Here is a 12780-nt window from a genome sequence, read left to right as displayed (position 1 = left end):
AGATATCAGAATCATCAGGATGGCTAGAGTATTTCGTTACCTGATGTATGCAATCTCAGGCTTTTCCAGTGAATGGATGAATAAAACATTTATTAAGTACTTACTTTGCACAAAGCAGGGGCCGTCTCCAGTTGGCCTGATGTGGATCTGGTCACTGGACCCAGAAGGCTCCAGAAGAGAAATTGAAGCTGGTGACTTTGCACAGATCTCCCTCACTCAAATCCAATTCATTTGCAAGTCATGGCATCATCTCCCTGATGGTCCTCCTTAAGAACAAAGGACAAACAGCAGTATGGACAAAGCAGTGTGCTAAGTGCTAGGGATACTAATAGAAAAACAAGATGCATCTTTCTCTCAAGGAGCTCACCTTTGAATAGGGAAGGCTCCCAATGCAAGTCAGATGAAAAAGTCCCATAGTCCTTAAAGTGCAATGGCAAAGCAGATGGTTAATGCTTCTTCACTGATGCCATTTCCATTGATAAAAATCCTACTAGTTTCTTTAAAGTGCCCAGGATCTTAATCCACGTAAAAACTTCTCAGGCAAATACAGACCTCGAGGGATCTTTCCAAGTACCTCCTTTGTTAGCTGCTATAAAGAACTGGGTTCTGACCCCAGATCTACCAGTCACATAATGTGTGACCTTGGAACATGACTTCATTTCTCTGGAACTCTGTCCCTCATCAGCAAAATGATGAAGTTGGATTAAATAATCTCCAGTGTCCTTCCCAGCTATATATCCTTTGACCCGGTGTTAATAGAATGTTTTTAAAATAAATAAATAAAGATCTTCCCCTCACCCTGGTTCCCTTCAATACTGATTAGCATTTCAGAGAAAAAAACGTGTAACAGGCAATTGCTTCCATTATCAATGTATTTGATTAACTTGAGGGTATTTTCAGGTGAGAAACACAGAGCTAGTGCTTTTTTTTTTTTGCCTTTTTTTTTTTACTAACTGCCTTCACTTCCCCACTTCTTCAGGAAGCAATAGTTCCAGAATTCCCTTCACCTCCACACTCCCAACTATATTCCCAAAGGTAGGTAAGTGAGAACTCAAGATTGTTGGCAGAGAATTATCTCCCTTCTGCCTCTAACCCTATTAGAAAACAATGTTTTATTACATTTTTCCTATAAAAAAATTAGAGCCAGTTTTATTATGTTCAATTTAGTTCAACCCTTATGGTGTGCCTACTGTGTGCAAGGCCAGTGATAGGCTATACGGTTCTTGACCGTGGACCTTTGGAGAGATGTTTAGCACCAAGTTGGATTCAGAGCAGGGATGTGTTGGAGCCAGCTCCAATCAGCTCCTGAGACAGCCAATTGTTAAATTTTCAGGGTGAACATTTAAATCTCAGAAATCAGCAAGTGCTACAAATCAGGGCTTGATTTATTGTTTGGTTGATTTCTAGACTTAAGAAAGCAGTGGAGAAAATGTTAATAATGCAGATTAAACTTAAACATGTGCCCAGCATATGTCTCCCCTCCCCTCCTCCAGAGAGCTGGTTGTTAAACATTTACCAACACACTTCTGGTACTTTTCTGCTCCAACAATTCTAAAAAGATTATGATCTGTGTCTGTAAAAAAAAGTACCTACCCTGATAAAAATGCAGATCCTTGATATATGGGGCAATCCAGCCTACTAGGTACTGAAGTTACAAGGTATAAAGAAATGATCATCAGTTTCTGCCTTCTAGGTGTAAGAATTTTTTTAAGGCCTCCTCAGGCAAAGCGAACCTGAAGAATATTTTATTTTGTGTAAGAAAATTGATGTAAAAGTAACACATCTTTGGATTGGATTCTGAGTCACAACTTCAGTGAGTCTATCCTATATTAATTATCCTTCAGGTTTACTCTTTAAACATCATTCTAGGATACATATATCTGCCAAAAGCTCCTCCTCCATAAGCCAACTACAGGGATCTTATTTGCCCTTGATTTCAGGTGCCTGTGCTGTGACACCTGTATTTTATAGCTTCTAGTGTCCTGTCATGAGAACGCTGCCATTGCCTGTTGCCATATGAAGTTATTTTGAAATTTATTTTCAAGTATATTTTTCCCCTGTTCCCTGCCTTATCTGAATTTCATCTCCCATATTCCTTATAGTATTGATCCCACTGGGTCGCTTAAATACAAATCAATTAGTTAAGAAGCGAGACCTGGATTGGAGTCTTGGTTCTGCCTGTGTGACTTTGGATGAATCATGTTACTTCTCTAGGTCTCAGTTTCCCCAACTGTAAAACGAAAGAATTGGGTTCAGTGTTCTCTAAAGTACTTTGTAATTATAACATTTTATAGTTCTTCATTTCTCATCTGGACTCTTGTAATCAGCTTCTAATTAATTTCCCTAATTCCTATCTCTAGTCTGTTTTATGTAAAATTCATCCTTTATACTTCTGCCAAAAGAAGTCTTTCTAATACCTACATCTGGCACTGGTATATTACAGATCACTGTAATACCTCTGGTGCTCCTATAGGACAAAAATCCTTAGAGCTTCCCTAATGCCCATAGGAAAAAATAAGTAAATTCTTGGCTAGTGTTCTAAGCTTTCTATAACTTCTTTCCAATCTACCTTACTAGTACCATCTCGTGGTTCTCCCCTTCAAAGTCTCAATGCATCTACTAGTCACTCTTCTCCAACCCTTCTTTTCCCTTTCTACCTCCATGTCTTTCCAGCTGTTGGACATGCTAACCCCATTACCTGAAACATAACCTTGTCCCCATATCTTCCTTTCATCAACTTTTCTTTCTTCAAACTCCTCTCAGGTAGGACTTCCCCAATGAAGCCTTCATTAATTCTCCAAGACAAAAGTTAACCCTCCATTCTTCACTTTCCGTATCTGGCCTCTTGTTTAGTGAAGGGACAGCTTTTTGGTTCTCTCCTTTTTGATTCACCATTTTCTCTCCTGTAAGTTCAGGGTTTGTAGCAGCAGAGGTGACCATGGAGCAGTAGGAGGTGCTGCTGCAGCATCTTCTCATCCTCCAGTCCTAGGGAGAAGTCACCCTCTTCTCCTTAGTATTTTCTTTTCTTAAGGTTTTTCAGACCCCATTTTCCTCGGTTGCCCTGCTACCTCCCTGACCACTTCTCAGTTATTTTTGCTGGCTCTTCATCCAGATGGCACCCACTACTTGTGGGCATCCTGTAGGGCTGTGTCCTGAGCCCTCTTCTCTTTTTTCCTCTATATTATTTCATTTGGTGACTTCCACAGATCCCACAGATTTCAATTATCACCTTTATGTAAATGATTCTTTGATGTATTATCCAGCCTTAAACACTCTCCTGACCTTTTGTCTCACATCTCCAACTGCCTATTTGATGTCTTGAACTAGAGGTCCCATAGACATCTTAAACTCGACGTCTAAAACTTAACTCATTATCTTTTCACCAAAACCATCCCTTCTAGAAGCATCTAGGTGGTGCAGTGAATAGAGCACCGGCCTTGGAGTTAGGAGGAATTGAGTTCAAATCCAACCTCAGACACATAACACTTACGAGCTCTGTGACTCCGGGCAAGTCACTTAACCCCAATTGCGCCACCAAAAAAAAAAAAGCCCTTCTTCCTAACTTGTCTTTGACTGTGGAGGGTACCACAATCCTCCCAGTCACCCAGGCTGGCAATCTAGATATCACCCTCAATGCCACACACTCTCTAGCCCCAACCCCATATTAAAGCTTTGCCAATTCTATCAGGTCTACCTTGTAACATCTCTCATATTTGCCCCCCTCTTTCCTTTCACGGCCACCATCCTGGCACATTATCACCTATGGTCTTCATCATGACATGCCTGGACTATTGCAATAGGCAGCAGGTTTGTCTCAACTCCAGGTCTCTCTCCACTCCAGTGCTTCCTTTATTCAGCTACCAAAGTTGTTGGTCTAACCATGTCACTTCCTTATTCAATAAGCTCCAGGATATTCCTGTTGCCTTGAGGATCAAATATGAAATCCTCCATTTGGCTTTAAAACTTTTCATAATGTGGCTCCTTCCCATCTTTCCAATCTTGTCATACCTTATTCCCTCCCATGTACTCTATCACCCAGTGACTCTGGCCTCCTTACTATTGTTCATAACAGACGCTCCATCTCCTGGCTGTGTCCTGAATGCCCAGATTCTCTCCCTCCTCATCTCCACCTCCTGACTTTCTTGGTTTTCTTCAAGTCTCAGCTAAAGCCTCACCTTCTGCAAGAAGCCTATCCCAGTCCCCCTTAATGCCAGCACCTTTCTTCTGACATAGCCTCCAATTTATCCTGTCTATACCATTTTTATGCCATAGTCACTTACATGTTGACGCCCCCACTATATTGTAAGCTCCTGGAGATCAGGGACAGTAGTTTGCCTTTCTTTGTATGCCCAGTGCTTAGCACAGTGCCTGGCACATATTCAATTCAGTCATTTTTCAGTCATGTCTGACTTTTTGTGATCCAATTTAGAGTTTTCTTGGCTAAGATACTGCATTGGTTTGCCATTGCCTTCTCCAGCTCATTTGACAGATGAGGAAACTGAGGCAAACAGAGTTAAGTCACTTGTCCCGGGTCACCCAGCTAGAAAGTGTCTGAGGCCAGATTTGAACTCAGGAAGATGAGTCTTCCTGATTCTAAGCCCCATGCTCTATCCGCCGTACCACCTTACTGCCTACCTGGCACATAAAAAGCATTAACAAATGGTTATTGACTCTACTATTTCAACAATAAATCCATTCCCTGCTGCTATTTTATTTATTTATTTTTGTTTACTAAATAAATAAAAATTGAATGTCTTCAAATTTGGTGGCAAGTAGAGTTCCTATTTTTAATATTTAATTCACAAATATTTCAATATTTGAGGACCCATGATTAGGTGGCATGATGAATAGAGTACTAAACTTGGAGTCAGGAAGCCCTAAGTTTGAATCCTACCTCAATCATTTGCTAACGGTGTGACTCTCAACAAGTCATTTACCTTCTCCATACCTCAGTTTTCTCATCTGTAAGATAAGGGGGTTGGATTTGCGGGCCTCAAAGGTTCCTTCCAACTCTAAATCTATCGTTCTACGTTCCCATGTTTACACGCATGTGAATTCTTCTTCCCCTGATACTGAATGCAGCCTTTTCAAATCGTAGTCCTTATGAGCTGCTATGACTTAAAAAAAAAAAATCATTTGACGACCGGATCTCTAATGACGAACCTCATTGATCTTACTGAGGCTTATCAAGGCTGATAGTTGCCAGTCTACTAACCGGCAAGTACTTGGAGCCTTTCCATCATGATGGAGTCTAACAGACCTGGTATTTCACTGGCCTATCCTTTAGGGATCCAGTGTTATCTTCAAACCACAGTGTGACATCAGAGTAGGACTTCTGTAACAATTGTTTATTTGCATTGCGCTCTGATTTCACATTCTGGATTCCTTTGACTCTCACAATAAACACCTGGACAGATATTCACGTTGTAGAGATGAGGAAATCAAAGCCTAAAAACATTGTGATTGACTCAAAGACACAAGTTTATAAGTAGTAACAAAACCAAGACTTGAATTCATATCTTCTGAACAACAATAATAATTCCTGTGTTTATAGTGCTTTAAGACTCTGAATCCTAGTCTCATGGGCCTTCTGCTATATCTCCCTGACACAGGATACCACCGAACACAGGAACCATTCATTTTTGTTATTCATTGATTACTTGCATTTTTTTAGGGAGTCAGTGTTAGTGGTCTCTTAATTTGGAACTGAATTTTTTTTGACAAGCAAATACAATAGAGGCTCCCCTAAACATCTTTGAAAGATTCTCTACCCAGACTTAGAACATATCTATTTCTATACTAATGGTTCAGTTTTGTAATGTATCAAAAAGTGAAGCAAAAGTTGCCTTACCCTTCTTGTAGGGAACCCACCCCAAATCTGAGTTTGTGTATTTAAGAAAGAGGTTGAGCAATACTCACCACAGATCTGTTGTGGTCATTTAGAAGGCCTGGCACTGAGTAATTTATAGATACATTTCTTTCAAAATAATAATTCACCGTTCTGAGCTTTGCCAGGCTTGGTTTAAAACCCCTGATACTAAAAGCTCTATTTCCTGGCTGAGTGTCATGACTAGGTAAGATCTCTCTGGGAATATTTTCAAGTTGAATTAGTCAGTGCCAACTAAATGATATTGGAATTTTAAGGTTGTGTGGTAGCTTTAAAAAAAAATGCCCCCAAGCATATTGGCTGAACATTTCACAATTCTGCAGATGAAATCTTGAGAATGCAATTTAATAAGGCAAAACTAAACAAGAAAACAGGCCAGTATAAACACGTAAAAGAGGGGGGGAGGGAAATCGGATTAATAGGTTACATGGTCTCTGGCATCATGGAAGGTTTGAGCAAAATAATCATAGGTCATAGATTACAAATCATACAAAATCAGCAGTCCAACATCATCACAGCAGCTAAAAAAATATGTTTATATAGAACTTTAATGTTTACAAAGTACTCTGCACAAATGATCTCATTTGGTCTTTGGTATAGTACAGCGGGCAGCCAGGTGGCACAGTAGATAGTGTGCTGGGCCTGGAGTCAGGAAGACTCATCTTCATGAGTTCAAATCCAGCCTCAGACACTTACTAGCTGTGTGGCCCTGGGCAAGTCATTTAACCCCATTTGCCTCAGTTTCCTCATTTGTAAAATGAGCTGGAGAAGGAAATGGCAAACCATTCCAGAATCTCTGCCAAGAAAACCCAAATGGAGATCATGAAGAGTTGGACAAAAGAGAAAAAAACAACTAAACTAAACAACACTGAGAAATCAGTACTCTAGACACTAGCATTCAATTAAAACTACAAATTCAGTGATATAATCATCAGCTTTAAAGTTTGCAAAGTGCTTTCCTCACAAGGTATTGTATAATAATAGTGCAACTATTATTATTTCCATTTTATAGTTGAGGAAATTGAAAATTACCTAAGGTCCCAGAGCTAGTAAAGCTAGTAATTACCTGAGTTGAGATTTGAGGACTGTTCTCACTCCACTCCAGGCTTTATGTTCTTTCAACTACCTGACATTTCATTTTCAAAAGTAACATATATAAAAATCAAACACTCCCATAAAAGCTTGAATTCAGTAAAGATATCCAAACTAGAAAATAGATTTCCTGAGAACAGCTTGTTTTTACCCAAATAAAAAAAAATGTTCATAAATTAAGTACTATTGGTAGTAAGGAACAACCATGTTATTCCAATGACTAAGGTCTACCAATGGATAAAAACTAATGATTTTTCTCAAATTTCAATGCAATGTACTCAAAGGCAGAAATAAACTGAATGATCTTAACAAGGTAAGTACAACATCCCCATTTATACAAGAAATGCATATTATTGGCAGTGATTTTTTTTTAAATTTCAGAATCAGTACATTAAATATGCATTATTACCTTTATTTGATAGATTACACCAAGCCAATCTCTGGAAGTGTTAAAAAGCCTTTCAGTGCCCCCAAAAATGTTTCACTTGATGCTACAAAAAAACCAGGTAAGACCAGATCAGGGAAGAGAATGGTACAATGATACTGCAAGGCAGCACAATAAAGAATGTCCATTTACCTTATACACTGTAATGGGATACCATCTTGTGTCCCTAGGGAAATTATGGCACCTCTTAGAGCTTTAGTTTTCCTTCTCTGTAAAGGGGGAAGGGCAGGGCTTTTAAAAAAAACACCTGTTCTGGCTATCACAAAGTTACTGTGAAGATCAGTAAGTTAGAGCACCATACAACTATGGGGATAAGAACTGTACCTGTGATTTCATTGGTAAAGAGAATTCCCAGAAGCCCCATCTAATGGCAACTTCTCTACCACTTATGGGATTAGAGTTGTGTTAGAGCACCAAGAAATTAAGTGACATTTGATCATGGTCAGAAAGCGGATGTCAGGGGTAGAATTCCACCCCAGATCTTCCTGGTTCCAAGGATGGCTTTCTATCAACTATACGATGGATAGCATAATTATGCCAATTAATATCCATAAAATACAGAATTGGACACCTCCCTACCCCCCACTGCCATCCATTTCATCACTTCAAGCCACCAAACCAATACTAATGAAATATATAAGTGATGTAAATTTATTAACAAAACATTTTCCTTTAGGAATGAAAATAACCCATTGATCAATTAGGTCTATAATAGCTGCTTAGGTTGTACCACTTTAATAATTATTTTATATTCAATTCTTTATTAATCATTTACTAGTATTCTTTTCTTTTTTGAATTTAATTTAGTACTGAGAAGTCACATTCTGTAAGATGTTAGAGAAGATATATAGGACAGATACCTAACTGGTCAAATATAATTTCATTTTTATTAAAATTCTTTTTTCCCTCCTTTTTTATTTTACCCCAACTACATGTAAAAACAAATTTTAACATGTTTCAAAAATGTTTGAGTTCCAAATTCTCTCCCTCCCTTATTTTTCCTCCCCCTCATTTAGAAGGCAAGCAATTTGAAATAAGTTAAACATGTACAGTCATGCAAAATACATTTCCATATTAGTCATGTTGTAAAAGAAAACACAGGCCAAAAAAAAAAAACTCAAGAAAAATAAAGTTAAAAAATGTATGCTTTTATCTGCATTCACTCCATCAGTTCTTTCTCTGAAGATGAATGGCATTTTTCATCCTAAGTCTTTCCAAATTCTCCTGGATCATTGTATGGCTGAGAACAGCTAAGTCATTTATTGTTGTTCATCATACAATATTGCTGTTATTGTGTACAATATACAATGTTCTCCTGGTTTTGCTCACTTCACTATGCATCAGTTCATGTAAGTCTTTCCAGGTTTTTCTGAGAGCATCGTGCTTATCATTTCTTATAACACAATAGTATTCCATCACAATTATAACTTGTTCAGTCATTTTCCAATTGATGGGCATCCCCTCATTTATTTAAATTCTTGCAGGGCCTTTTTGTTGTGTATTTTGTTCAGTGGAGATGGATAAAAATGTGGCCCGATTTCAGAACAGCAATGTGTGTAATATGATCTTCTAGGTACAGCCGCTGATATTCATCGCCCCACCTTGCCACCTCCTAAATCAACACAGCCCCAAAGAAAACCTCTACCACCAAACAATGTGACTGGCAAGCCAGGAAGTACAGGTACGTCAGACTCATACCTCAACCCTGCCCCACACCTCCATTTTTGTTTTAAATATTTGTATATCCACTCAGAGCAAACTTGTCCTTAGTGTCTTAGACTGAGATGTAAGAGGCATCAGAAATAAATTACACTTTAAAAAACTCCTCTACCACCAGAATGGATTCTATGTGTTCCCACGTTGACTCTGAGGCTGGCATAAGTAACCACTCATAGCCATTTGCCAGCTGGCCAGACTTGAGTAAGTATCGTAATGAGGGCAATTAATCCCAGCATTGTAACCCTGATGGTTTTCCTTGAATCTGTGTGTACACAGAGCAGAGGGAAGCTTATTCAGGTTTTTCAACAATTAGTAGATGAAGATTATTTTAGATTGCTTGTTCACCTTCCAGAAAGTAACTAAAAGGATAATTCTGAGATTCAGAAGTAGGAGACACTCTCCTAGTCCCACTTCCGACATTACCTCCAAATGGGAAATTCTGTTGCCCTAAAATAAAACTAGATGTTTTGCCATAGGAACCATCTTGTTACCACGAGTAACCTCCCCTCCTCCAAAGGTGACAGTTAAACCTACTGGCCCCACCATGCCAAAGAAGATCGAGACTGACAAAAAGCAGCCGACGGCCTCTGTGTCAGCAGAATATGGTAAGTATGGTAGCTGGTTGCCCACTGGGTGTTGGATGCAAAGTACAAAGAGATGACTCTGTGGTAGGAAAGAAAGAAGCTATAAACTAATCACATGTGGATCTTAGTACCAGAGCTTTTCTTTTTCTTTCTTTTTGTTCAGGATTCATTTTTGTTGTTTTTCTTTTTGGAAAGGAAGGGGAATAAGATGAATAGACATTTATGTTTCACTGCAGACAAATAAACATTAAGATATTGAGAGAAACCAAAGATGATGAGGTAAAATGGATAAAGGGAATGAGAAAACAGAATCCCAAGTACCAGGGTCAAAATGGATTGTCACAATGGCATCTTACCTTCCACTGCCCCAAAGGCAGGAGGAGAGGAATGACAAAAGCTCTTGCTAATGGAATGAATGTGTATGGGCTGCAGATAGAGTTCAGCACAGACTTCTGCGGCTATAAACGCCATAGTAATGGACTAGGATTGGAGCTTTATTTCTTCCATTTTCCAGAAATGTTTACACTAACTCCGTCTTTTGCAGGTAACTTGACTGACTTTAGCTCAAGCCCTACAAGAGAGACAGATTCCCTGGGGAATCAGCGGTTTATGGGTAGGTCTTGCTGGTTGGAAATCCTGTTATTCTCAGTTATGCTGGACTTGACTTAACCATTTTTACTCTTTCTTCTTTCTTTTGTCAAAGTGGCATGCAATCCAATGATCTTTTTAGTCAAAACTGTGAAAGGACTTTCCATATAAGTGGTTTCTCCTCATCTCCCCTATCATTTCCTGACTATCGTTGTAAAATTTCTTCAAATAGTCGGTGCCCTACCAAATCATCTCTCTTGGCAGAAATCAATGTGTTGAAGGATCTACTAGAGTGTATACTCTTCTCAAATGGAGAATTGTGTCTTCTGCACTTCCATATCCCCAACATTGCCTGGCATAGTGCTCTGTACATAGTAGGCATATAACAAAGCGTGGAAAGAATGAATGAGTAAATAGGTGAATAAGTGAATAAAGAAGATGATATTTCCAATCTTCTGTTGCCCCTAAGCAAAGGAGCAGAGAAATGACTTTTAAAAAAGGAGCTGTGTAATAAAACATGGGATACAGATAAAGTACTGCACATACTAACACAGGGCAATAAGCCCTGTAATAAATTTGCAATTTTCAACTCAAGGATCATCAGGTTTCTGAATCATTTGTAGCAAGATATCTATAAATATCTATAAATTTTAAGACTTAATTTTAAGATATCCGGTGATATGAACTGGCACAAAAGGTAAAGGGAAGGGAATAAGCATTTATTAATCATCTATTATGTGCCTGGCACTATGCTAATTAATTTACAAATATTATCTCATTTGTTCCTCACAATAATCCTGGGAGGTAGGTGCTATTATTGTTCCCATTTTACAGATGAGGGAACTGAGGCAAGCAGAAGTTAGGTGTCTTGCCCAGAATTACACAGCCACTTAGTGACTGAGATCAAATCTGAACTCAGTTCTTCCTGATTCCAAGCCCACTGTGTCACCTAGCTGTGGAGGGTAGAACACTGGTTTGGAGACAAAGAATTTGAGTTCAAAACCTAGCTATGTTACTTCTTACCTATACGACTGTGGGCAAATCACTTGGTATCTCTGGGTTTCAGTTTCCTCATTTGTAAAACCAAAGTCCAATCATAAAATCCACGATCCTCTGAGTAATAAACCTCCCTACCCTCCTCCATCTGCATGGACAACTGAAAGTGGACTGTGATATAATTATACCTGGCCAGGTACCCTGCCACCTGGAATCACATTGAAAGTAGACACTTGCTTTCAATCTGACTTCTGAGCTTCAAGGACTACACAGTAATGATTTCCTTTCCTAGCTCCTCATGTGAAATACATTCCGAAGCCTGAGAATGAGCCGTGTTCTATCACTGATTCGATGAAGCGGTTCCCAAAAGAGGATGTGTCAGAGGAGAACCACACAAGCCCACCCCAGAATCCACCTACCAACCTCACTGTGGTCACAGTGGAAGGATGTTCATCATTTGTCATACTGGACTGGGAGAAGCCACAGAATGACACAGTCACTGGTCAGTTAATGCCTTAAAGATTGTTGTTTCAATGGAAAGAGTTTTAACTCTAATTGAGGAAGTATCTTCTTTTGAGAATGTGGTGAGACAGTATTAATACTTGCCTCGTAGTCTGTTGTTATACCTAGCTTTCTGTGTACATGCCTTATTTATTATTTAGTGTTGGCCTGCTCTCGTGAAGGGTGATGCCAGATCCTAAGCTCTGCTCTTGCTGTGAGAAGGTGTTGTATTGGTCAAGTGTAACCAAGGTGATTATACAACCTTGTGCAGCATGATTCAGTGGGTAGAGTGTTGGACTTGAAATCTGGAGATTTGCCAAGCCCTGCTCACTTCTCTTGTTATTTCTGAGGTAGATTATGAGTCCCTGGATAGTAACAATATTTCTACACTTTAGAACAGAAGAGAAAAACACTAAAGTCCATCAACCAATCACTTATTGAATACTTTCATAATAGCCAATAATACTAGCTAACATTTATATAGCACTCACTGTGGTAAGCATTGTTATGAGCATCATTTGATCTTACAACCCATTTGGCCCTCTAAGTTCTCAGTTTCAGTCCTTTGACTAACTCCAAATTTCACAGAGCAAATCCTATTAATAAAAGGATTTGTTCTATAAAACTTGGACTCAGTCAAAAGGCCTAAGGACTTAGAAGGCCATATGTGGCCTGGAGGCCACAGGTTCCCCACCCCTCAACCTGGTACATAGAGGTGACAGGTTCTATTTCCCTTGATGCTTTATTTTATTTAGGTTAATGCCAAAATTAAGAATAGCATGGTTGAAAGGACAGTATTCTCCCTTCCTCCCAAGAATTAAGAAAACTTCCCTCTCTTCCTTCTTTGCTGAGTGGGGGGGAGGTAGAGAATGACACATTATGGGTGCGGAATACTACATATCAGGTGTGATTCACATATTGGTTGGTTTTGCTGAAGCGTTTTTCTCTGTCTTCTCTGTAGCCTTTGT

At 39.1% G+C, this 12780-nt stretch overlaps 1 protein-coding gene across 22 annotated transcripts in view; it reads left to right on the top strand.

The window, feature by feature from the left end:
- Nucleotides 1-12780, top strand: part of ABI3BP (ABI family member 3 binding protein) — a 301592-nt gene that overhangs the window by 261388 nt on the left and 27424 nt on the right. For all 22 annotated transcript variants that reach the window (XM_078146663.1, XM_020999893.2, XM_020999891.2 and 19 more), the window contains 5 exons: nucleotides 7402-7485; nucleotides 8998-9105; nucleotides 9620-9748; nucleotides 10272-10340; nucleotides 11604-11813. In XM_078146663.1, coding sequence (XP_078002789.1) covers nucleotides 7402-7485; nucleotides 8998-9105; nucleotides 9620-9748; nucleotides 10272-10340; nucleotides 11604-11813 — 600 coding nt within the window. The remainder of the gene's footprint in view (nucleotides 1-7401; nucleotides 7486-8997; nucleotides 9106-9619; nucleotides 9749-10271; nucleotides 10341-11603; nucleotides 11814-12780) is intronic.

This window comes from Phascolarctos cinereus, unplaced genomic scaffold, assembly GCF_003287225.1.
Source record: "Phascolarctos cinereus isolate Bilbo 61053 unplaced genomic scaffold, phaCin_HiC Scaffold_726;HRSCAF=1367, whole genome shotgun sequence".
NCBI lineage: Eukaryota > Metazoa > Chordata > Mammalia > Diprotodontia > Phascolarctidae > Phascolarctos > Phascolarctos cinereus.
The sequence above is the reverse complement of the archived record's forward strand: the minus strand, read 5'-3'. Positions and strand labels throughout refer to the sequence as shown.